Below are 26,446 nucleotides of genomic sequence, written 5' to 3' on the forward strand. Positions count from 1 at the left end.
CTCCCTTTCTGCACCCCTTCTCTTTCTTTTGCTTCCTTCCCACCCTCTCCACCTTTGAGACCCACCTGGGTCTGATTTCTCCAGGTGCTCCAGGCTTACAACTGGGCTGCAGTCATCTACAATGGAGCAAAGCAATGTGGGCAAAGAATTCATACTCGTGGGTGAGTGACTTAGAAAGAGGATACTTAGCCGGGTGCCGTGGCTCACGCTTATAATGCCAGTACTTTGGGAGGCTGCGGCAGGTGAATCACCAGAGGTCAGGAGTTCAAAACCTGCCTGGCCAACATAAGGAAAGCCCGTCTCTACTAAAAGTAGAAAAGTCAGCTGGGCATGGTGGTGGGCGCCTGTAATCCCAGCTACTCGAGAAGCTGAGGCAGGAGAATCGCTTGAACCCAGGAGGCAGAGGTTGTGAGAGGTGAAACCGGCTGGTCTTCTGAGTCGAGTGGGGACTTGGAGAACTTTTGTGTCCAGCTAAAGGATTGTAAATGCACCAATCAGCACTCTGTGCCTGGCTAAAGGTTTGCAAATGCTCCAGTCAGTACTGTGTGTCTAGTTAATCGGGTGGGGAGTTGGAGAACTTTTGTATCTAGCTAATGGATTGTAAATGCACCAATCCGCTCTCTGTAAAATGCACCAATCAGCAGGATACGAGTGGGGCCAAGTAAGGGAATAAAAGCAGGTCACCCGAGCCAGCAGCGGCAACCCGCTCAGGTCCCCTTCCAGGCTGTGGAGGCTTTGCTGTTTCGCTCTTTGCAATAAATCTTGGTGCTGCTCACTCTCTGGGTCTGCACTACCTTCAGGAGCTGTAACACTCACTGCGAAGGTCTGCGGCTTCACTCCTGAAGCCAGTGAGATCAGGAACCCACCAGGAGGAAGGAACAACTCTGGACGTCACATTTAAGAGCTGTGACACTCAGCACGAAGGTCTGCAGCTTCACTCCTGAAGCCAGCAATACCACGAACCCACCGGAAGGAAGGAACTCCGGACACCTCTGAACATGTGAAGGAACAAACTCCGGGCTCACCGTATTTAAGAACTGTCACACTTACCGTGAGTGTCCGCGGTTTTATTCTTGAATTCAGCGAGAGCAAGAACCCACCGCAAGGAACCAATTCCGGACACAGTGCAGTGAGCAGAGATCCGGCCACTGCACTCCAGCCTGGGCGACAGAGCTAGACTCCGTCTCAAACAAACAAACAAACAAACAACAACACCAACAGCAAAAAAGAGGATGCTTACCAACGCAATGGATCCTCCACTTTGTGAGCTTTTATTCCGTGGACAAAGTAGAGTGAAAACTCTGATGCATAAATTGCTGGGGAGGAGGACAGGGGAGTGGGGTGGTCCCCAGGTAGATAGGAAGCCCTGTCTCAGGGTCTTGTTCTGAAATCAGATCCCCTGGGGCATCCTCAGACTGTCCAGCCATGAGAGCCACAGGTTCTATAAAATCTCCAAGTTGCCCCTAGAGCCTCCAGGTCTTTATTCAGAAGTGGGCTGTGGATAAGTTCAGGGACAGTGGTGGTGAGTAGGAAACACATCGACATTTCAGACTCCCCAGTTAGTTGACACGTTTGTGCCCCAAATGTGAATCCTGGGCCCATTTTTTTTCGTTTGTTTGTTTGTTCGTTTGTTTTTTTAACTGTCAATCTCTCTCCAGCATGAGTAGCCCTTGTATTTTCCACGTTCATGTCTTCTGGTGCCTGCTTCTCTTCCTCTCTCTTTCCTCCCTCTCAAGCCTCTCTCTAGCTCTCTCTCTCTCTTTTTTTTTTTTTTTTTGAGACAGCGTCTTACTCTGTCACTCAGGGTGGAGTGTAGTGGCATGGTCATGGCTTACTGCAGCCTCAACCTCCCACGCTTAATCAGTGCTCTGGCCTCAGGCTCCGAGTAGCTGGGACTAAAGTCATGAGCCACTACACCCAGCTAACTTTTGCATTTTCTGTAGAGACAGGGCTTCACTATGTGGTCCAGGCTGGTTTTGAACTTCTGGGCTCAAGTGATCCACCTGTCTCAGCCTCTCAAAGGGCTGGGATTACAGTGAACCACAGTGCACCTGGCCCTCTCTCTCTTTATGGAAAGATCATATTTTACATATTTTTTGAGTACCTGTGATATTCTGTTACATGCATAGAAAGAGTAATGATCAAGTCAGGGTATTTGGAGTCTCCATCTCCTTAAGTATGGGTTGATCCTAGACCTCATATGAAGAACTTGATGGTCCTGAAGATGCCTGCCTAAATTTTGGGGACACCATATGGAATCCCCTCACTGAAGGCTGCCACCAGATGGAAGGGAGGGAGTTTGGATCCCAAGGATGGATGCTGATTTTGGGGGCACAGCTTGTCTTGGGCCCACATGGGCATTTTGAGCAGAGGAGAAGTATATTTGGGAAGCCGAAGGAAGATTCCCCAGGCAGAAACCTGCACACACCTTAACACATTCATTCGAATGGCTGATTGTGCACTTGCTGTGTACCGTGCAGGGATGCTCTAGCTGCTGAGGGTACATCCCTGAGCATGGTAGGAATAGGCTGTGCCTTTGGCGGGTTTGTGATCAGTTCTAGGGAAAGCCGGTGTGGAAGGGGCTCTTTCTTTCCACCTGGATGGATATTTGGATCGCATTGAGGGGAAGCTCTCTGATTGATGAAGATGGTAATATTTCTCCACATTAGAGATTTTAGCATCCTGAGGGATGCTGGCATGCTTGCCGACACCAATTCAGGGGTATGGCAGAGAGACTCTAGGATGGTCCTCAATTATCCATGCTGCTGGTGTTCACACCCCTGTGTAATCCCCTCCCCTTTTGTGTAGTCAGGACTTGCTTCTAACCAACAGGATACAGCAAAGTAGATGGGACGTTGCTTCTGCGATTACATTATACAGGCTCGTAGCTTGTATCTTGCTAGCACACTCTCTGTATAGACTCTTCCCCTTGTTGGCTCTGATAAAGAAAGCTACCCTATAAAGAGACCCAAGGGGAAGGAACCAAGGGTGGCCTCCAGCCAACAGCCAGCAAGGAATTCAGGCCTTCATTGTGACAATCTGTAAGTAACCGAATCCTGCCAGCAACCGTGTGAGCATGGAAGCAGGTCCTTCTCCAGTCGAGCCTCAGATGAGACCACAGACCAGGCTGACATCCCTGACTGACAGAGGCCTCAGTTGAACGGAGCCTGGATTCCTGAGCCACAGAAACTGTGAGATAGTCAATGTGAGTTGTTGTCAGTCATTAAATGTGTGTTAAGTTGTCATCAGTGTCTTCAGCAATAGAAAACAGGACTGGAAACCTCGTTGAAACCTCCAGAAAGATCCACCTGGTTGCCTCTTGCTCTTCTGTGTTTTGAGACCTTTTCAGTGGTCTGCTAGGTGGTTTTCTGCTCAGGCAATGTGAGTGATCTGAAAAGGGGGAAGGTGACTTTGTTGGTCAGGTCATCTGCAAACCTCCCTCAACACAGCAGTGCTTATATTTCTGTGGCTCTTTGTGCTTTTCTGAATGTTTTGAATTATTTTAAAAAAGAATTATTATGCGATTACCCCCACTTTTTCCCAACTGACATAGCTCAGAGGGGTTAAGTGATCAGTGCAGGTTCACATAACTAAGTAATGACACAGGTGGGAGCTGAACCTGGGTCTCAGGGGACTCTGGTCCCTGACCAGGCTGTGTGACCATGTACATTCACCGGTTTCTCTTCATGGGTTAGTGTGTGACATGAACATTCCATGATGGCTGCAGCCTCCATCCCAGGAGCACTTGGAGAAGCCATTCCACTCAGCCCTCGTTACCAGAGGAACCCTTGGGATGGAAAAGGGAGTCCTGATTCTGCCATCACATGCTCCCATGAGACCTGATTGTCAGCCAGGGCTGATCCGTGGCTGCCAGCAAGGAAGCCACATCATCTCATTGTACCAGACTGGCCCGGCAGAAAGATTAGACAACAAGGTTTATTTTGCCATTAGCCCTGCCTGGTCCTCAGTATGGTAGTGCCTGGCTTTCAGAGGCACTGGTTGCAGTGTCTCTGATGCAAGGTAGTCCCTGCCAAGGGCCCAGGTGTTCAGAAATGTTCCATGAACGAATCAAATCAAGCAATGCAATGAGATCTAAGGAACCCAATCATGGCAAGCCTGAGATGGAGCACTTAAGCAGGATAAGTGTTATCCAGCTGGTCTGATAGGCATTGTGGCAGCTGGTCCCCTAGCAGCTTTCAATCAAGGGCTCACCCCAGGGACACGATCTTCCAACACCAAAGAGAACAGTGTGTTTTCCACTCCCCAGTCCCAGAGCTGGGCTGTTTCTCCAGAGATGCAAGCAGGTTTTTAAAGTTAAATTCATGATAACATTTTTGGCTCAACTATAGAAGTAATACATGATCATTGTAGATTATTCATAGGTAAATAAAAATTGTGAAATGACTTATAACCCCACTACCCAGAGCTAACCACTGTTAGCATAGTAAATTAATATGTTGGTTTACTTACAAATATAGGACCACAAGATATGGCACAAGTTGCTTTGCAACCAACCCGTTTTGATGAGCTCAGCTCACATCTGCTGTGCTACTTTATCTGCAACCTGAACCTGCTTTTAAAAGAAATACTGTGGTCCTGTATTTTGCAAGTAATTTTTTAGAAATCTACATTATCATTTTTAAACCTTTCTTGAAATATTGTATGCCCACAGAAAGGTGCATATCATAAAAAATAGCTTGATGAATTTTCACAAACCAAGCACACGCATGTAACCACAACCCAGACCCAGCAAAAGAGCATGTCAGGTACCCCCGGACCCCACTGCAGGCTCTTCCCAGTCACTATCCCAGTGCCAAACCAAGCATATCACTACTCTAACATCCAAACAGCAAAGATTCATTTCACCTGTTTTTGTACTCTTCATAAGCAGCACCACATAACAAGCACTTTATTTGACTTTATTTGCATTGAGCTTCTTTGCTCAAAATCATGTTACGTTGAGGCATCCACGAATGGCGTCGTGTGGAGTTGTTACTCAGTCCTGTTCATTGCTGTGTATTATTCCACTGCATCAATAAATCCTTTACTTATCTCTTTTCATTTCATAGGCATTTGGGTGCCTTCCAGTGTGGGGTTCTTAGGAAGAGCGCTGTATGAACGTTCTCTTATAATACACATCTTTGTTCTTTTCTTTTTATTTATTTATTAAAAACAATGGAAATGAAGTATGCTATGTTGCTCAGGCTGGTCTTGAACTCTTGGCCTCAAGCAGTCCTCCCGCCTTGGCCTTCCCAAGTACTGGGATTACACCATGAGCTACTGTGCCTGGCTCTTTTCTTTTTAATTGACATGTAATTATTGTCCATATTTATGGGTACATAGGGATGTTTCCATACATATAATGTTTAGTGATCAGATCAGAGTAATTAGCATATTTATCATCATGAACACTGATCATTCCTTGGTTTTTTTTGGAGACAGAATCTCGCTCTCTTGCCCAGGCTGAAGTGCAGTGGCGCCATCTCGGCTCACTGTAACCTCCGCCACCCGGGTTCAGGAGATTCTCCTGTCTCAGCCTCCCAAGTAGCTGGGAATTTACAGACATGTGTCACCACACCCGACTAATTTTGTATTTTTAGTAGAGATGAGGTTTCACCATGTTGGCCTGGCTGGTCTCAAACTCCTCGTCTCAGGTGATTCACCTGCCTCAGCCTCCCAAAGTGCTGGGATTACAGGCATGAGCCACTGAGCCTGGCCAGCATATGCTTTTTTAGTTTTGATAGAAACAGCCACATCATGCTCCTTAGGGTGGTGCCAATTTACACTCCCACCAGTAATGTGTCGGAGTGATCATTTGGGACAGGTGAGGATGAATGGGGAAGGAGACCTGTGAGATGAAAATAACACTCTTGGACGAGTGTGAATGAAAAGGACGGAAGGAGCTGTGCTTAGACCCCAAGGCCCTTAGAGGAAGATGCATGAAGCAGAGGCCTGAGACTGCAGCAAAGGCTTGTGAATTCATCGTCTCCTGTGCAAGAACATAGGGAGGATCCCTTCGGATATGTTGGCGCAGGGCTTTCTGGTCAAATGATCTGTCTGATGAGGAAGCTGTTTAGATGCTGGCTGGGTTCAGGAATCCCAGGGTGGGAATGCAAGAGGTGCTGGGAGAGAGAGGCTGAGCTGCAGCTGCTGGGGTTGAGATGGGGGAGGAAGGAAGGATGGGGCCAGGCGCAGGAGAACAGATAGCATCCAGGAAGGCCTGTCCGTATCCCTGGAGCCTAGCACACTGCCTAGCTTCAAAGTAGGTACCTGGGAAATGTCAGAAAAACAAATCCAGCAAAGGAGCCAGGACAGGGTGAAATTCCTTCCCAGAAACTTGAGAAATCCACCTGCTTATCCCATGACAAAATGTGACGAGGATGGAATGTTGGTGGGGGTGGGAGCTGACCCACCTGTTGTCAGTCACGTGGCCTTCGTCAAACCCTCTCCACATCTCATACTCTCATCCGATCTGAGTTGTTTCCTTTTAAAAACTCGTCGCTAATCACTCATTCAGCAAAAATTATATTGACCACCTACTATGTGCCAGGCCCTGCTCTTGCTGCTCGGCCTTCAACCCTAAACAAAACGACCACCATCCCTGCCCTTGTGAATCTTAAACCCTTAAATGCATGGTTACAAGTCGTGCCAAGTACCATGAGGGATAAGGTAGGCCCAGGCTCTATGGGGGAGTGGTCAGGGCGAGCTAATCACTTTTACAGGGAAGTGACTTTTTTTTTTGAGGTGGAGTTTCGCTCCTGTTGCCCAGGCTGGAATACAATGGCGTGATCTCAGCTCACTGCAACCTCTGCCTCCTGGGTTCAAGCGGTTCTCCTCACTCAGCCTCCCGAGTAGCTGGGATTAGAGTGTCTGCCACCACACCCAGCTAATTTTTTGTATTTTTTTTTAGTAGAGACTGGGTTTCACCATGTTGGCCAGGCTGGTCTCGAGTTCCTGACCTCAGTTCATCTGCTCACCTCGGTCTCCTAGAATGCTGAGAATATAAGCATGAGCCACCGCACCTGGCTGGGAAGTGACATTTAAGCCATGTCTGCAGATGCTAGGTGTTAGCAAGTCAAGAAAGAGGGAAAGCAGCCCAGGCAAAGGGAACAGCATGTGCAAAGTCTGGAGGTGGGAAAGCACTTGGGCTATTGTGGCCGTGGGAGCCGGGGTGGAGGGAGCTCAGGGCAGTGGGATCAGAGTGAGGCAGGGAAGGTCTGGAGGGAAAGGAGCACACAGGACCTGGAACTATGCCAAAGATTTGCTGTTTTGTTCCAAAGGCAATGGCAAGAAGGCATGAAGAGTTTTAAGCAAGGAAGGGATGAGATGAAATGTATGTTTCATAAAGTTTATTCAGCTGTGGAAAATGGGCTTGGGAGGGTGAGAGGGACCCTGGGGAGACTGGGTGTTGGAGCTCACCCCCGGTCTGCCTAGAGCCCAGCTCCGGCCTCTGGCAATGTCTTCAGCAGACAGCCTGGGTTGGCTGTCACCAGAAGCAGGAGCTATGGGAATTTTGGAGCGTGCATGCTGAGAGGCCCAGGGCTGTAATAGACTTCCTAGCAAGAGAGAGTCTGAGATCAAGCTCAACTGAGTTAAAATGAAAAGATCACTTTGCAGCAGGACTTGTCAGAGCCTTTGATTGGGAACTGTAGCTGGTGAACCCTGGGGAAGGGCCTAGAACGTAGCATGTTCTATACTATTTTGAAAGTATGTTTTCCATTGTATGTTTTGCTACCAAGCTCAGTCTGAGAAACTGCTCCATTTCCTCTTTACCTTTCTAGGGCATATATGCTACTGAGCGTGCTTAATTCTCTGTCTCACAGCCTCTGCTCAGGGAAGTGGAACACCATTCTGTTTGGTTACAGACGGGGAAACAGACGTGTTCAGGGTCTTGTGCCTGGGACCCTGGGGGAGATTGACTGTTAGTCCTGGTCAGCCAGCGAATCACAGGGGCATCCTGGAAGATTGTGGGGTGTCAGCTTCTTCCACTTCTCCTGTCCATGTCTTGCAGACAGCACTGCCCTGTCCTGTCTACTTAGGGACATCGCCATTAGTGTCCACCTCTCCTGTCTCTCCTGATTGCTTTCTTTTCCTCATGATCTCTCTCCCTCTTTTTTTTTTTTTGCTGCAGTCTCACTCTGTCACACAGGCTAGAGTTCAATGGTGCGATCTCAGCTCACTGCAAACTCCACCTTCCAGGTTCAAGCGATTCTCCTGCCTCAGCCTCCCGAGTAGCTGGGATTACAGGCACGTACCACCAGGCCCAGCTAAATTTTGCATTTTGAGTAGAGACGGGGTGTCATCATGTTGGCCAGGCTGGTCTCAAAGTCGTGACGTGTCCGTCTCAGCCTCCCAAAGTGCTGGGATTACTGTTGTGAGCCACTGCGCCCAGCCTTGTCATGATCTTTTTATTGGTTTTGGGAGAAGTAAGAAGTTGACTCCCTCAACTAAGAGCTTCAGTGCCATTTTTTCTTTTTTTTCTGGCCTTCTTTTTTTTTTGTTGAGATGGAGTCTCTCTGTGTCGCGCAGGCTGGAGTACAATGGCATGATCTCAGCTCTCACTGTCCCTTCTATGAGAAGACAATGAGCCCAGCATTTTTGGTCCCCAGGTCGTTTTTATGATGCTTCCAGCACAGTCCCCTGCAGTCCTCTGTCTTCCTGGCTCTACCATGATGTGTCGGCTGCTGGGGTCACTATGTTGGGTACCATCCAAGTGGATGTGGTCATTTTGATCCCTGCCCTGGTGTTCTAACCCCAGTGATGTGAAGGAAAAAGACCAGCAAAGAGAAGCAGCTCCACAAAACCTGTTTCAGTAGGTTATGTTTTTATTCTACGTTATTGGTAAGACAGGGAACAGGGCCAAGACCTCCACACTCCCCTGGGAAGAAGAATCAGGAGAATTAGATACATCTAAAGTGGGCACAGGACGGAGGTCAGATCTTCCTGGGAGGTGGCTGGAAAGATTTGGGCTTAAGCCACGGGAGCCAGGCCGACCTTGTTGTTTGCCCTGTCGAAGACAGTAAAGTACTGGCGGATGAAGACATCACCCAGGATCCAAAGCTCTCCAGATTCGGTGGAGACATCCATGCCCTGGAAGCCGCTGATGCAGCTGCCGTCACTCTGGAGAAAAGGAGAATAAAAGTGGAGTTGAAACGCCGATTCAGCAGTGACAGGTGCTGGGTGATAAACATCCAGGGCGCCCTGGTGCAGCTGCAAGGCACGTGCAAGGAGGAGCTTCCTGGCTCAGTGTCCAGGGACTCGGCTGTTCTTGGCCTGGAGTCGGCCTGTAGAAGCGGTCCACAGCACGGTTGGTTTCTACGCATTACTGGACATTATCTGGCATTTCTGGCAGGCACAGGAACCCTGACATCAGCATCAGAGCTAAGGGGCTTGGGGAGAATTCAGCTGGTAGGAAGGAGTGTGAAAACCCTGTGGATACAGCCTTTTCTCATGATTATTGTGATCCCGACCAGGGGCAAACTGGATGAGCTGTTAGCCCTCTTGCCTCTCCTAATCACTGGGCTACGACTTTGTCTGCACATCACCTGGGGAGCTTTGAACCCCCGCAGCCCCATGCCATTGCTCAGACCTTGCCCTCTCCTAATGTAATCAGAATCACTGGAGGAGTCCAGGCGTCAGTGCTTCTTGTTGGTAACATCAGTCCACTGGCAAAATCAGTTTTCCACCTGACATTATAATAATAGAAGGGAGAGTTTTCCTGTGGCTCGTATAGTTAAGATTGGCTACTTGGTAGAGACGGTAGGAGTGTCGGAAGCCCCAGCCTATGGAAATGAGGATTTCCATTTGCCCAGCGCTTGGTAGCTCTGATGTGATCAGTCTCACTTGGGTAACCTAACCGCACTCTGAGGGTGGGGAAAGCTGCCATGTCTACATTTTGGATGAGAAACCTGAGGCTGTGATGAGTTGTAGTTTCCTCAGAATCAATGGGCTGGTAATTGAGACCCAGGACTTGGACCCAGGGGTCCAGATAGAATCCTCTTTTCCCTCCCTTAGCGTTTGTTTCACTTGTTCCCTTGGGGGGCTGTATCCGAGTTCTTATTCCTGCATTTGTTTTTAATCTATTCCTTCTCTCTGGAGCTGTCTAGGGCAGATGTTCGTCTGCCTCTGCCTCTCGGCTTCAGCTGGTGGAAGCCCACTTTCCTCTGCAGAGGGGACTCTGTGGCCACATTCTGTGTGGGCCCCTCTAGTGGATGGTCCAGAGTCCCCTCACCTGCAGGATGTAGGCACTGGGTGGCACAGGATACTGGACTCCGTTGATGGTGAAGATGATGTCGGGCAGGCTGCTGATGGCTGAGCAGCTGACCACCATCTGGAAAGAGTGAGGTGAGAAAAGTTAGCAGGGTTTTCATCCCATCTGCCTGGCACACTCACTACTTGAGCGTAGAACAGAGCAGTCGGAGCTGGACTCACCTCGCCATCTGAGTTCTCACTGGCTCCGATGTCGCTCTGGATGTTGGCAATGGGGCTGGTTGGGCCGGTCAGCAGAGAGGTGCCGGTGTCAACAATGGCCTGGCAGCCCTCAGAGCAGGCGATTGTCTCTCCGTTCATGGTGATGCTGAGGGCAAGAAGCAAGTGAAGGTCCCTGAGCCCTCAGGGGTACATCTCTCCAAGGGGGAAACAGGAGGTGACCCCAGACATTTCTTCCCCATCCATCCATTGGCCAATGCGTGAGTTTCTGTTCCTCTCGTTCACACATTCATTCATCCTGCATTCATTTATGCAACAAATATTTCGCAAGTGCCTACTCTCTGCCAGGCATGGGAAATGCAAAGGTAAAGCAGACAGCCTCACAGTTCCAGGCTGCAGGGAGTTCCCGGCCTAGCTGGCAAGACAAGTTATGGTTGCAGAAGGGCAGGATGATAAGCCAGGCGTGCGTGCGGCAGGGAAGAAAACAGGGTCCAGGGTGAGAGGCGGTGGAAGGAAGCAGCCAGGGGAGCAGACACCCAGGGATGCCAGGCAGTGGAAGAGAGGAGGACATCAACAGGGGACAATATGCAGGGAGGGACAGAGACCAGGGGCTGGGGCAGGAGTTGGAGGAACTGGTGAAATTCTAGCATGGCTGGGCAGACATGAGGTGATTGATGTGTCCTGGTTTGCCTGGGATGGTCCCAGCTTTAGTACTGAAAGTCTTTGTCCTGGGAAATGGTTCACTCTTGAGAAAACCCACTCAATTGAGCACCGTAGCAGGCTAGGTGGGGAAGAACAGCGTGGAATGAGGCTGCAAGGGAGACCGGAGGGACCCTGAAGGGGTGCGTGGAACAAAGTGACTTCACACAATTTCTCAGCCATTTTGCCCTACTTCTAGACTGAAAGTGACACGTTTCCTCGAGTGAGAGGAGCGTGTGCTGGTTCACAGGCAGGTGGTCGCCCAGCTTTCCCCAGGGATGCTGGTGGATTGTCTTGCCTCCGTGACTAAGAGGACAGTGGCTATCTGACCCTTGCAGAGTCTTGGCTTCCCAGACAGCTCTTCCCTCCTCCGCCAGGGAGGTGTCTTTCTAGGGGTCTCTCTGGCTTGGCCAACTTCCATCTTCCCCCTGGAGTGTGTTCCCCTGTGTCAGCTGTTCTAAGGGGGATTCTGGAAAGCTGGTTAGCTGTGAATCCATAAGGACATGGGATCTGGGGCCCAGGCCTGGATGCTGCCCGTCCGTGGCAGTCTCACCTGTCCACGGAGATCTGCCAGTAACCCTCTTCAGAAACAGGCACCCAGTTGAGACTTCCAGTGTAGTAAGAAGAGTCAATGCCACCAAATATCACCACGCTGCCACTCTCGTCATTGCTGTGGAAAGTGAGGGAAGAAGACATGAATTTCTCTGTTCGTTTTTTTGTGTGAACATCTGCTTTTGGCTCCTCAGAGCTTCCCTTGACTGGGCACTTGGCAGGCTGTCCTGGGGTGTGACAAGTGTGGTTTCTTGTCCTCTTAGGCCAGGGCCCACGCAATGGACACTGTCACTGTTATTTCCACTTACCATGAGGACACTGAGCCTGAGGGAGGTGAGGCCACCTGCCCAAGGTCACACAGCGGGAAGTGGTGGAACTACGATTGGAAGAACACGGGTCTTTTAGGTTGAGTGTGTGGTTTCCACCGTGGTACTCACTCTAGTTGCCATGGGGACCCCAGGGATGTGAATGGGTGACAGTGCCGGCTCTTAAAGACTTGATGGTGGAGATCACTTGTTCCTAGCTGGGAGCAGTTTTGCCCCCAGGGGAATGTCTGGAGACATTTTGGATTGATTGGGTGGGGGCAGTGGATGCTACTGGCATCTAATGCTTAGAGGCTGGGGATGCTGCCAAACGTCCTACAATGCATGGCACAGCCCCTGGCAAGGACTTAGGCTGGTCTGAAATGTTAATAATGCCCAGATTGAGAGACTCAGATCTAGCTGGGGAGATACAATGGCCCCACGTGAAATACTTAAGTGCTCATAAAGGCCGATTATGTTTCAGAGCCACCTTGAACATCAACTGGCCAAGAGGAATACATGACAGTCTTCCTGTTGTAAATTGCAGGAGTCCTTGTTATTTCAACATTCATTTTCTAAATCTCTGCAGTTTCAGGGTAGATGCAGAAGCAAATGGAGATGGCAATAAGAAATTAGTCATCGGAGAACTGGCCAGGTATAAAACAGAACCCCCTCACTGAACCCACCTACCTTTGCTGTGAACGTCTCACAGTGCAATGCTATATAGTGAGGACCTAGACACGTAGTTACCAACCCAGGAAACAAGTGAATGATGGCGAACCCTTTCAAAAGAGGAGGACGTACGTGAGTGTCAGAGGAACGCTGAGTGTCTTAAGAAAGTGGATGATGCCCTCAGATATTCTTGTGTAACACTCTACTCAGCCCAAATTGACATTTGATTTATTCTTTGTTCATTTGTTTGTTTGTTCATGTATTTCTTTGTTCATTCCTAGAATTAGCCCATGGTCACAAATGGAACCTAGGTTTTATTAAATCATAAAAGAAACTTGCTTTCATGATTTAAAAATGTCATCATCCATGATATATCTTGATCAAATCTTTTCATTTTTGTTTTATGGAATTTTGGTCTGTTTGAAGTGTATTGACTTTATTTATTTATTTATTTATTTTCTGAGATGGAGTCTCGCTCTGTTGCTCAGGCTGTAATGCAGTGGCACAATCTTGGCTGACTGCAATCTCCGCCTCCCAGGCTCAAGCGATTCCCCCTGCCTCAGCCTCCCAAGTAGCTGGGTGTACTGGTGCCTGCCACCATGCCTGGCTAATTTTTGTATTTTTTAGTAGAGACAGGGTTTTGCCATGTTGGCCAGGCTGGTCTCGAACTCCTGACTTGAGGTGATCCTCCCGTCTCAGACGCCCAAAGTGCTGGGATTACAAGCATGAACCACTGCGTCTGGCCAAGTGTATTCATTTTCAGTGGCATCTTTGGGGGCCAAGGATGAGGGAACTGGCACTGAGGGGCAAATGGCTGATGACATTTGAGTTGTGCACATCAAGGGGACAAAGATGCTGGCAAATAAGATGGAGTGCACATGGCCAGTCAGAGAGAGACTTGGCACTATCTGCAAAGACACATTTCTCTAGCCTCAGACATTGACTTTCCAAATCCCTTGCTTCCCAAGACCCTCTCCATCACAGCCAGCCTTGGACAGCTCCTGCTGGGCCAGAACACTGTGACCTCTGGAGGGGAGGTGGGAAGAGGCCCCTCTCTACCCAACTTACGAGCTCAGGTAGACAGAGAAGAGGTCCTGAGAAACCAGGCCCTGGTTCCAGATGTTGTCAAAGACGGGTGTGGCCCCGGAGGAGGAAATGCTGGGGTAGGCCAGCCCCAGGATGCCGTCGAAGGGAGCATAATACAGGAAGGAGCCCGGTTCAGTCTTGCTCAAGCCGAAGATCTGATTGGTGTCCGAGATGCCTCCAACCTGGGTGGGGGAACCGAGATGATGTTCACCATCTGGTCATGTTCACTGAGCTCTGGGTGCCAGCCTCAGGCCTACAGCTGCCCTGGTTCATCCCATGCAGGACTTGGCTTCCAGGGCATCAGCCCGGAAGGAGAGGAGAGGGACTGTCTCCTGGAATGCTCGTTCCTCTGCTGGAGGTAACCATGGCAGCTGATCTGCAGATGGCCACGGTCTATGACTCAGTGTGAGATTTTGCTGGAGAACAGATTCACTGTGTGTTTGTGTTACTGATGAACCAATGCAAAGCAGACCCCGGGCAAATCAGGGCCTTTGACCCCTGCCATGCCCCAAAAGTAGCAGAGAGGGTTTGTGGAGATTTCCTGACGTGGGGGGGTCTGCAGGTCGGGAGAAGCAGGAAGAGGAGGAGGTGCTAGTAGAGAATTGAGCCTTTCCTGACTGTCTCCCCACCCTCCATAACATTTTGCTTGGATTGAGCTGAGGCTGGCTTATGGCTCCCGGTAGCCCACCCTTTTACTCACTGCCACCCGAGCTAGCAATGTCTGTGACATCTCTGTTGCTTCTCCCCCACCCCGCACCCCCAATCAGGTTACTTTTGTGATCACCGAGACTCATGTTGCTGGAATAAGCTTATTGTGGGGGTGCCTGATGGCGGGATGCAGCGGCAGCCTGCAGGCGCCCACCTTGACAGTGTCGTATCCGAGGATGCCTGTCATGCTGCCGGTGCCGTAGGTGATGGAGACTGTCTTGCTGGTGGCCCGGTATGTGGAGGAGTCCTCAGGGTTGAAGAGGTTGTGGTCACCTACAAGGGCAAGCGGTGATTGTCAGTCTCTGAGAGCTGGGTGAAGGTCACGGGCTGGGATGTCTTCCTGGGATGGGGTGCCCTGGCCCCAGGAAGGGCTCTGGAGGTGAGCAGTGACCTTTCCCCCTAGACCCTTGGACCCCAAGAGACGCCAGGTTCTGTCCTGTCACATTGAACTCCTGGGACCCTTCACTGATGGCAGGTCCCCAGCCAACCCCAAGGGCCTCCTAGGGACCCCCCCAGGCCAACATTGAGCCGACCAGGCCCTTGGCTGCCCAGTGATGAGCGCTTTCACCCTCCAGCCCCTGGCCAGTGCTCCTGCTACGATGTGGAAGAAGCCAGAGGCACCTCATCTTTATTAAAACTCAGGTGAAAACATTAGGAGAGGAAGGAACCCGCAACACACATTGTTCATGACTTCCAAAGACAAACTCTTTTTCATGAGCAAACCAATCATTTTTTACATTTTGTTGTTCTTAAAAAAACGAGCTCAGCACTCATCTCCAGGGTGTCCTAGCCAGGCTTTGGAGCCATTTCCTCACACTGGACTCTTTCCTGGCGGGCTATTCTACAGCCCTTTGGCCGTGTCTTGCTTTGGGCCCCTACACTTCCTCTCCCAGGCTGTGGTTATTTTGGAGACCTTCTCTCTGCCCTCAGACTGGAAAGTCTTTGACCGCAGGGATCATACCACTCATCCCTTTACCCCCTGGAGCACCTGTGCCCAGTGCTTGGCACGTAGGAGGTGCTCAATAAATGCCTGTTGAGTGGCTCCAGCAGGTTTGAGGTGGGAGCTGTCTGAAGCCCACGGGTGTCCAGGGTTCCCCAGGGTCAGCTGATGTTGGGGAGCGAGAGTGGGTTGGGGCGGGCTGGGAACTTACTGCAGGCGAAACTGGAGCAGTAGACTGAGGGCACCCACAGGTTGGAGGATCCGGTGTCAAAGACGACGGTGAAATCCTGGGCAGGGGTTCCGATGCCGATAGTGCCAAAGTACTCCGTCTGCCGAGGCCGGGACAGGGCAGTTCATAGACCGAGGTCTCTCTGTCGGGGCCTCCCTAGGGGCTGTCTCTGGGTCATCTCCTCGGTCCGTCTCTCTACCTTTTCCTTCCTTCCTCACAGTTCTTGTCATTCCTTCCCAGCCACTGCCTTCATCCCTGAAAGCCCAGCCCTGGCGTCCCTTCCTCCTTGAAGTCTTCCCTGATTGCTCCTCCAATTTACCCTCTGCTCTCTCCTAAGCACCACAAGCACCTAACAATCTGCTGCTCTCTCTTCAGCCGTTGTCTTGTCTGTCACAGTCTTCCCATCCTTGTAGCACATGTTCTCAGAGGATGGGGATGGAACCTTCTAGCACTGGGCAAATGACAGCTTAAGTGCTTATGCCTTAAATTTTTTATCAGAAGCTCAGCAAGCCACCAAAAGATGGAAACTCGGCCTGTTTTCTTATTTCTAAATCTAGATGTGTGAGCAGGTTGCAAGAGAGGCATTGCCAGTATTTTTCTTCTTCTTCTTTTTTTTTTGAGGCAATTCTCGCTTGGTTGTCCAGTCTGGAGTGCAGTGGCACAGTCGCCGCTCACTGCAGCCTCCACCTCCTGGGTTCCAGTGATTCTCCTGCCTCAGCCTCCCAAGTAGCTGGGATGACAGGTGTGTGCCATCACGCCCGGCTAATTTTACTATTTGTAGTAGTGACGGCGTTTCACCATGTTTCCAGCCTGGTCTCGAACTCCTGACCTCAAGTGATCCACCCACCTCAGCCAACCAACCAGTATTTTTCTTCTGAGTGGCAGCATTTTCCCCCCTTGCTGGCTCTGTTCCCGCCACACTGGTCTGCTTGCTGCTCCTTGGCGATGACCAGTCCCTCCTGCCCTAGGGCCTTTGCACTGGCTATTCCTTGTGCTAGGAAATTGTTTATTCTAGATTTTTCTTTGGTTGATCCTTTTTTCAAAAATCAATCATTCAGGTCTCTAGTCAAATGTCCCCTCTGCTAATAGGTCTTCCATGACCCCTTTATCTAAATTTGCCCCCTCTCTATCTTCTTTTTCCTCATACTCCAATTAATTAATTTGTCTTGGCCCTCATCGGTACCTGAAATTATCTTACATACTTGTTTATCTGTCATCCCCTTTAAAATATAAGCTCCAGGAACTTTGCTTATTCAACATCGTTTTGGCAACTTGCATAGCCTCTGGCACATAGAGAGATGCCAATATTTGCTAAGTATTTGTTAACTAAATAAATCCACTAACTGAGCCTCTTACCAAGGGCCTGCCAGACCCCATGCTAAGCACTCCATAAAACATGATTATGTTAATTCCTGGCAACAACCTCTGTTGGTATATATTAGTCGTTCTGTTTTCCAGACCAAGAAACAGGCTCAGAGGATTTAAATGACTTGGCCAAGGTCCTGTGGCTTAGAGGCACTAGAACCCACATTTGCACCAGGTCTGCTGGATGGCAGAGGCCAATCTCTGAACCACAGGCATCACTGCTCTGTGCCCTCTGCCCTGTGCCAGGCACAGAGGGGACATACGATATCTGTGGGAAGGCAGGGTGTTTGCTATCGGGTGTCAAATAATAAAGTCAGAGTGATCTTTCTGAAACTCGGATCTGATTTTATCACCCCCCTGTTTGAGATAAATCTGTGGCAGTTAGGATGGAGCCTCTCTCCGTCCACCCCTCGGCTCCTCGGGCCGCAGTCTGCAGCACCTTCTTCCCTCCCTCTCCTCTCTTCTTCAGATACCCTGTGCTTCCGCCTGCACAGGGTTCGGCACAAGTGATCAGGCTGTGCGGAGTTCTGTCTTCTTCTCTTGGAAATTCCTGCTCTTCCTGCATGGCTCCAGGGAGGCTCCCTGCCCATGTGGCAGACTCTCGCAGTGTGACACCTTCACTCTGTAGTCCTCCTGCGGCCTGTTCTTTTCATTGGTTTGCAGGACTCCTCGATTACTGTCTTTCTCTCCTCGGCTATGACTTTGCTCACCGGTGTTTCCCCCTGAGCCCAGCATATGCCCTGACATGTAACCAGGCGCTCAGAAGAAATAAACGTTGCATGAACGAGTGAAGGAATGAATGAATGAACAAGAAGCAACAGCTCTGAGTGTGAGCTTTCCTGCCTGCCCCGGGCCACTGACATCTAGGGGCAGACCCTGGGTCACTGCCTGGAGCCTCAGAGCCCCGGCCCGTCCTCCAAGACCCCAGGGAAACTCTCTTTCCTGCCAGCCAAGTCCTCAGAGCCGGCCCCGCCGCTTTCCCACACACTCACATCCAGGTAGTTCTCCAGGGGCTGTTCGTGTATCAGGGTGGGCGCCTCCCCCTGGGGGAAGTACTTCTTGGCTGGGTTGAAGTTGTGCTTCTTCAGGAAGTCCTTCAGCAGGCCATGCTCGGACAGGTTGCGCCTCAAGGACTTCTTTCTGACAAGGGGGACCCTGTGGTTTGGAGGAGGAAGAGGAATTAGGCAAGGATTCTGCTCACCGGGTGCTGTGGCAGCCCCAGAAGGGAACGGAAGCGGGTCTAAGAGAAGAAGAAGGAAGGAAGGGAGACGCTCCCACTTCTGCGCAATAATGGAAAGAAGTTCAGCTGCCCAGTGATGGAGCTGGAACCCAACCCAGGCTGGACTCTTAACCAGCTGTTCTAAGAGAGGAAGATGGAAGGAAGGGAGGAGCTCCCACTTCTGCGCAATAATGCAAAGAAGTTGACTAGGGCCGGAGCTGGGAACCAGACTCAGGCTGGGCCCAAGTTTTAACCAGGTCTGCAGAGCTGCCTCCCAAAAGGGGAGAGAGAGGGGCAGAAAAGGGGGATGGAGACAGCCAAAGAGAGAGAGTGAAAACAGGGAAGAAGGAAGACACAGGAGTAAAGAAGGGTGATGTGGGAGGCAGCCGTCTTCGCACGCATGCCACCCGGACTCACTTGTGGATGATGCACTCAGAGAGCGCCACCAGACCCAGCAGCAGCAGCCACTTCATGGTTCTTCCCAGATCCCAACTCCAGGGAGAAGCAAGACGGGAGGAAGGTGCAGAGCAGCAGCATGAGCTGCCCCTTATATACAACTTGGGTCCCGTCTTATCGTTTTCTGAAAGTCACCCGTTTCCCTGATCCCAAACAGAAAAGCTCCTGATAAGATTGTCGCTGCCCCAAGCCAAGTTCTGAGACTGTTCCAGCTGAGGCACTTTCCATTGTAACCTTGCACCATTGTGGGGGTGGGGGTGGTTGCCGTGGGGGTGGACCCTCAGGGAGAGAGAGGAGCAATGACCTGGAGGCCCCTTCCCTTCCTTTGCCTTCCCTTCCCTTCTGTCTTCTCCCCTCCCCTCCCCTCCCCTCCCCTCCCCTCCCCTCCTTTTCCTTCCTCCTCCCTCCCCTCCCCTGTTCCCTCCTCCCTTCCCTTCCCTATTCTCTTTCTCTCTCTCCCCTTCCCTCTCCTCCCTCCCCTCCCCTCCCCTTCCCTTCCCTCTCTTTTTCCCTCTTTCTCTCTTTCTTTCTTTTTTGTGACGGAGTTTTGCTCTGTCGTCCAGCCAGAGGCTTATTTCTTTCCTTTCCTTTCTGGCTTGCTTTTGGTGGCAACTGGGCTGAGTGTGGGAAGCAGATGTGCGCAGTACACGGGGGAGGAGGGAGAGAGCACCAGGAGAATGCTGCGTTCCCTTCCTGGAGGAGGCAAACTTCAGACCGGCCAGGTATATCTTTGGAATCTGTGTCCCTCTCTTTCTGCACCCCTTCTCTTTCTTTTGTTCCCTTCGCACCCTCTCCACTTTTGAGATCCCACCTGGGTCTGTTTTCTCCAGGTGCTCCAGGCTTACAACTGGGCTGAAATCAGCTACAATGGAGCAAAGCAATCTGGGCAAAGAATTCATATTCGTGGGTGAGTGACTTAGAAAGAGGATGCTTAGCTGGGTGCCGTGGCTCACGCTTGTAATCCTAGTATTTTGGGAGGCTGCGGCAGGTGAATCACCCGAGGTCAGGAGTTCAAGACCAGCCTGGTCAACATAGTGAAACCCCATCTCTACTAAAAGTAGAGAAGTTAGCTGGGCATGGTGGTGGGTGCATGTAATCCCAGCTACTCAGGAGGCTGAGGCAGGAGAATTGCTTGAACCCAGGAGGCAGAGGTTGTGAGAGGTGAAGCCGGCTGAGCTTCTGAGTCGAGTGGGGACTTGGAGAACTTTTGTGTCTGGCTAAGGGATTGTAAATGCACCAATCAGCACTCTATGTCTAGCTAAAGGATTGTAAATGCACCAACCAGCACTCTGTGTCTAGCTAATGGGGTGGAGACTTGGAGAAATTTTGTGTCTAGCTAAAGGATTGTAAATGCACCAATCAGCTCTCTGTAAAATGGACCAGTCAGCTCTCTGTAAAATGGACCAATCAAAAGGATGTGGGTGGGGCCAAATAAGGGAATGAAAGCAGGCCACCAGAGCCAGCAGCGGCAACCCCTTTGGATCACCTTCTAGGCTGTGGAAGCTTTGTTCTTTTGCTCTTCTCTTTGCAATAAAACTTGCTGCTGCTCAACTCTTTGAGTCTGTACTACCTTTATGAGCTGCAACTCTCACTGTGAAGGTCTGCGGCTTCACTCCTGAAGCCAGGGAGATCATGAACCCACCAGGAGGAAGGAACAACTCTGGATGCCATGTTTAAGAGCTGTTACACTCACTGAGAAGATCTGCAGCTTCACTCCTGAAGCCAGCAAGATGACGAACCCACCGGAAGGAAGAAACTCCAGACACATCTGAACATCAGAAGAAACAAACTGTGGCCACACCATCTTTAAGAACTGTAACACTCACCGCGAGGGTCCGCGGCTTCATTCTTGAAGTCAACAACACCAAGAACTCTGGAGGGAACCAATTCCGGACACAGTTGCAGTGAGCTGAGATCCTGCCACTGCACTCCAGCCTGGGCGACAGAGCTAGACTCCGTCACAAACAAACAAACAAACAAACAAACAAAGAAACAAAAAAGAAAGAAAGAAAAAGAAAAAGAAAGAAAGGAAGAAGATGCTTACCAACGCAATGGATCCTCCACTTTGTGAGCTTTTATTCAGTGGACAAAGTAGAGTGAAAACTCTGATGCATAAATTACTGGGGAGGAGGACAGGGGAGTGGGGTGGTCCCCAGGTAGATAGGAAGCCCTGTCTCAGGGTCTTGTTCTGAAATCAGATCCCCTGGGGCATCCTCAGACTGTCCAGCCATGAGAGCCACAGGTTCTGTAAAAGCTCCAAGTTGCCCTTAGTGCCTCCAAGTGAGTATTCAGGAGTGGGCAGTGTGGATAAGTTCAGGGACAGTGGTGGTTGGTAGAAAACATGTTGACATTTCAGACTTCCCTGTTAGTTGACGTGTTTGTGCCCCAAATGTGAATCCTGGGCCCATTTTTTTTCTTTTTTTTTTCTAATCTCACTCCAGTATGGCTAGCCCTTCTATTTTCCACGTTCACGTCTTCTAGTGCCTGCTTCTCTTCCTCTCTCTTTCCTCCCTCTCAAGCCTCTCTCTAGCTCTCTCTCTCTCTCTCTCTCTCTTTCTTTTTTGAGACAGGGTCTTATTCTGTCACTCAGGGTGGAGTGTAGTGGCATGATCACGGCTTACTGCAGCCTCAACCTCCCACGCTTAATCAGTCCTCTGGCCTCAGGCTCCGAGTAGCTGGGACTAAAGGCATGAGCCACTACACCCAGCTAACTTTTGTATTTTCTGTAGAGACAGGGCTTCACTATGTGACCCAGGCTGGTTTTGAACTCCTGGGCTCAAGCGATCTTCCTGCCTCAGCCTCTCAAAGGGCTGGGATTACAGTGAACCACAGTGTACCTGGCCCTCTCTCTCTTTATGGGAACATAATATTTTACATATATTTTGAGTACCTGTGATATTCTGTTGCATGCATAGAAAGAGTAATGATCAAGTCAGGGTAATTGGAGTATCCATTACCTTACGTATGGGTTGATCCTAGCACTCATATGAAGAAGTTGATGGTCCTGACGATGCCTGCCTAAGTTCTGGGGGCACCAGATGGAATCTCCTCACTCAAACCTGCCACCAAATGGAAGGGAGGGAGCTTGGAGACCAAGGATGGGCACTGATTTTGGGGGCACAGCTTGTCTGGGGGGCACAGCTTGTCTGGGGTCCACATGGGAATTTTGAGCAGAGAAGTATATTTGGGAAGCAGAAGGAAGATTCCCCAGGCAGAAACCTGCAAGCACCTTAACCCATTAATTCAAATGGCTGATTGTGCACTTGCTGTGTACCGTGCAGGGATGCTCTAGCTGCTGAGGGTACATCCCTGAGTATGGTAGGAATAGGCCATACCTTTGGCGCGTTTGTGGTCAGTTCAAGGGAAAGCTGGTGTGGAAGGGGCTCTTTCTTTCCACCTGGATGGATATTTGGATCACATTGAGGGGAAGTTCTCTGATTGGTGAAGATGATAATGTTTCTCCACATTAGAGATTTTAGCATCCTGAGGGACGCTGGCATGAGATGGGATGTCGCTTTTGTGATGACATTATACAGACTCGTAGCTTGTGTCTTGCTAGTACACTCTCTGTGTAGACTCTTCCCCTTGTTAGCTCTGAGAAAGAAAGCTGCCCTATAAAGAGTCCCAGTGGGAAGGATCCAAGGGTGGCCTCCAGCCGACAGCCAGCAAGGAACTCAGGCCTTCAGTGCAGCAATCTGTAAGTAACTGAATCCTGCCAGCAATCGTGTGAGCATGGAAGCAGATCCTTCTCCAGTTGAGCCTCAGATGAGACCACAGACCAAGCTGACATCCATGACTGACAGAGGCCTCACCTGAACCGAGCCTGGATTCCTGAGCCACAGAAACTGTGAGATAGTCAGTTAATGCAAGTTATTTTAAGTCATTGAATATGTGTTAACTTGTCATCAGCAATATAAAACAGGACTGGAAACCTTGTTGAAAACTCCAAAAAGATCCACCTGGCTGTCTCTTGCTCTTCCGTGTTTTGAGACCATTTCAGTGTTCTGCTAGGTGGTTTTCTGCTCAGGCAATTTGAGTGATCTGAAATGGGGAAAGGTGACATTGTTGGTCAGGTCATCTGCAAACCTCCCTCAACACAGCAGTGTTTACATTTCTGTGGCTCTTTGTGCTTTTCTGAATGCTTTGAATTATTTTAAAAAAGAATTATTATACGATTATCCCTACTTTTCCCCAACTGACATAGCTCAGAGGGGTTAAGTGATCAGTGCAGGTTCACATAACTTAAGTAATGACACAGGTGGGAGCTGAACCTGGGTCTCAGGGGACTCTGGTCCCTGGCCAGACTGTGTGACCATGTACATCCACCCGGTTTCTGTTCATGGGTTAGTGTGTGACAGGAACATTCCATGATGGCTTGAGCCTCCATCCCAGGGGCACTTGGAGAAGCCATTCCACTCAGCCCCTGTTACCAGAGAAACCCTTGGGATGGAAAAGGGAATCCTGATTCTGCCATCACATGCTCCCATGAGACCTGATTGTCAGCCAGGGCTGATCCGTGGCTGCCAGCAAGGAAGCCACATCATCTCATTGTACCAGACTGGCCCGGCAGAAAGATTAGAGAACAACTTTTACTTTGCCATTAGCCCTGCCTGGTCCTCAGTATGGTAATGCCTGGCTTTCAGGGGCACTGGTAGCAGTGTCTGTAATGCAGGGCAGCCCCTGCCAAGGGCACAGGTGTTCAGAAATGTTCCATGAACAAATCAAATCAAGCAATGGAATGAAATCTAAGGAACTCAATCATGGCAAGCCTGGGATGGAGCACTTAAGCAGGATAAGTGTTATCGAGCTGTTCTGATAGGCATTGGGGCAACTGGTCCCCTAGCAGCTTTCAATCACAGTGTTCAGAAATGTTCCATGAACAAATCAAATCAAGCAATGGAATGAAATCTAAGGAACTCAATCATGGCAAGCCTGGAACGGAGCACTTAAGCAGGATAAGTGTTATCGAGCTGTTCTGATAGGCATTGGGGCAGCTGGTCCCCTAGCAGCTTTCACCCAACATCTCACCCCAGGGACACAATCTTCCAACAAGAAAGAGAATATTGTGTTCTCCACTCCCCAGTCCTAGACCTGGGCTGCTTCTCCAGAGATGCATACAGCTTTTAAAAGTTAAATTTATGATAACTTTTTTGGCTCAAGTATAGAAGTAATACATGATCACTGTAGATTATTTATAGGTAAATAAAAATTTAAAAATGACTTATAATCCCACTACCCAGAACTAACCACCATTAGCGTAGTAAATGAATATATTGATTTACTTACAAGATAGGACCACAAGATATGGCACACATTGTTTTGCAACCAACCCGCTTTGATGGGACCAGCTTGCTTCTGCTGCGCTGCTTTAGCTGCAACCTGAACCTGCTTTTAAAGGAAAATTCACAGTCCTGTATTTTCCAAGTCATTTTTAATAAATCTACATTTTCATTTTTAAACCTTTCTTGAAATATAATATGCACACAGAAAGGTGCATATCATAAGAAACAGCTTGATGAATTTTCACAAACCAAGCACACGCATGTAACCACAACCCAGACCCAGCAAAAGAGCATTTCAGGTACCCCGGACCCCACCCCAGGCTGTTACCAGTCACTATCCCAGTGCCAAAGCAAGCGTATCAGTACTCTAATATCCAAACAGCAAAGATTCATTTCACCTGTTTTTGTATTTTTGATACATATCAAAAGTACCACATAACAAGCACTTTTTCTGCATTGAGCTTCTTTGCTCAAAATCATGTTTAGGAGAGGCATCCACGAATGGCGTCGTGTGGAGTTGTTACTCAGTCCTGTTCATTGCTGTGTATCATTCCACTGCATCAATATACCCTCTACTTATCTCTTTTTCAGTTCATAGGCATTTGGGTAGCTTCCAGTGTGAGGTTCTTAGGAACAGTGCTCTACGAACGTTCTCTTATAACACACATCTTCTTTCTTTTCCTTTTATTTATTTATTAAAAACAATAGAAGTGAAGTCTTGCTATGTTGCTCAGGCTGGTCTTGAACTCTTGGCCTCAAGCAGTCCTCCCGCCTTGGCCTTCCCAAGTGCTGGGGTTACACCATGAGCTACTGTGCCTGGCTCTTTTTTTTTTTAATTGAAATGCAATAATTGTCCATATTTATGGGTACATATGGATGTTTCCGTACATATAATGTTTAGTGATCAGATCAGAGTAATTAGCATATTTATCATCTTGAACATAGATCATTCCTTTGTTTTTTTTGAGACAGAATCTCGCTCTGTCACCCAGGCTGAAGTGCAATGGCGCCATCTCGGCTCACTGCAACCTCTACCTCCCAGGTTCAGAAAATTCTCCTGACTCAACTGCCCTAGTAGCTGGGATTACAGGTGCCTGCCACCACGCCCAGCTAATTTTTGTATTTTTAGTAGGGATGGGGTTTCACCATGTTAGCCAGACTGGTCTCGAACTCCTGAACCCAGGTGATCCGCCAGCCTCAACCTCCCAAAGTGCTGGGATTACAGGTGTGAGCCACTGCGCCTGGCCTTATCATTCTTTTGTTTTGGGAGCATGCAATATCCTCCCTCTAGATATTTGAAACTATATTACATACTATAGCTAATTACAGTCTACATTCTAATGTGTACATTCTAATACACATTATTTTATTTTATTTTATTTATTTATTTTTTTGATACAGTGTCTTGCTCCTGCTCCATCACCCAGGCTAAAGTGCAGAAGCACAATTATGGCTCACCACAGCCTTGACCTCCCGGACTCAAGCAATCCTTCCACCTCAGCCTCTCAAGTAGCTGGGGCCACAGGCTTGTGCCACCATGCCTGGCTAATTTTTTTATTTTTGTATATATGGGGTCTCCCTATGTTGCCCGGGCTGGTCTCAAACTCCTGGGCTCAAGTGATTCACATGTCTTGGCCTCCCAAGGTCCTGAGATTACAGGCGTGAGCCACTGCCCGTGTGCCCGGCTTCTAATACACATGTTTTAGAGAACATAAGTATGTATTTCTGTTGGGTGTATACGCAGAGTGGAGTGTGTCCTTGAGCAGGAAGGGTGCTGGGGTCTGTGGTCCAAGCTCTCAAGGGAGAGTCAGGAGGTAGAGAGAAGGCACTGGAGGCAATGTGCCCAAGCCCTGGGAAGGGAGTAGGAGAGCCGGGAGTCTCAACCACAGCCTCCTAACACCAAGCTGCTTGGCCCTCAGAAAGGGTTCTGACGCCTGCTTTGGGCAAAATACAAGAGAAGGTCTTGGAGGAGGCAGTGACAGCAATTTGGTACGGGGCAGAGCAAGGGTTAACCGGAAGCAGAAAAGAAAATGTTTGGAAATTGAGAGTGGGCTGGGGGCAGATGGAGAGAGGATGGAGCTATTAAGCAGGAGCTGGAAAATTCCTGGGAACTGGGGCATGACCAGGAAGTTGGCCTGCAGTCTCCAGGCAGGCACAGGGAGATTCTGGGCCAGCCTCCTCAGCCCCTCACAGCCCTACTCTCCCTCAGGGCACCTGCCCTGAGCTGCACCTGCCCAGAGCCCCACTGTAAACCCACTGAAGCTGGTGGCCTGGGGTGTGAACCCCTCTTGGGGGCAGAGGTTAAGGTCCCCTGATAGTGCGTCCTGCCCCCCACGGCTGCAGTTCTTTTGTCCTCAGTATCTCAAACACCATGTTACTCCCAAGTGTGCACAGCTCTGCACCTGGCCTCCTCAGCCTTTTCTGATTCAATGTGATCCCATCTACACCCTGTTCCTTCTAAGGGGTGACCTGAATCCTGGTTTCTGACCTGTGACTCTGTCACCATTG

The 26,446-nt window shown here is 49.6% G+C and overlaps 1 protein-coding gene across 1 annotated transcript; it reads right to left on the reverse strand.

Annotated features, from left to right (window-relative positions):
* Positions 1–8,804: 8,804 nt before the first annotated feature.
* On the reverse strand, positions 8,805–18,878 carry LOC117079914 (pepsin A-2/A-3). The gene is made up of 9 exons (XM_033204278.1): positions 18,618–18,878; positions 17,974–18,136; positions 15,599–15,716; positions 14,602–14,720; positions 13,722–13,921; positions 11,681–11,797; positions 10,432–10,576; positions 10,232–10,330; positions 8,805–9,120 (listed from the first exon to the last, which is right to left on the reverse strand). The coding sequence occupies exons 1-9, from the start codon at positions 18,671–18,673 to the stop codon at positions 8,971–8,973; spliced, it is 1,167 nt and encodes a 388-aa protein (XP_033060169.1). The 5' UTR covers positions 18,674–18,878; the 3' UTR covers positions 8,805–8,970.
* Between the last annotated feature and the right edge of the window lie 7,568 nt (positions 18,879–26,446).

The sequence above is a fragment of the Trachypithecus francoisi genome, unplaced genomic scaffold (genome assembly GCF_009764315.1).
Source record: "Trachypithecus francoisi isolate TF-2019V2 unplaced genomic scaffold, Tfra_2.0 Lachesis_group8, whole genome shotgun sequence".
NCBI classification, from domain to species: domain Eukaryota; kingdom Metazoa; phylum Chordata; class Mammalia; order Primates; family Cercopithecidae; genus Trachypithecus; species Trachypithecus francoisi.

Coding starts and splice junctions, on each gene's coding strand:
- LOC117079914 (XM_033204278.1), bottom strand. CDS start 18,673: ATGAAGTGGCTGCTGCTGCTGGGTCTGGTGGCGCTCTCTGAGTGCATC. Junction 11,798..13,721: donor TTCTCTGTCTACCTGAGCTC/GTAAGTTGGGTA, acceptor CACTTTCCACAG/CAATGACGAGAGTGGCAGCG. Junction 10,577..11,680: donor TGGCAGATCTCCGTGGACAG/GTGAGACTGCCA, acceptor TCTTGCCCTCAG/CATCACCATGAACGGAGAGA.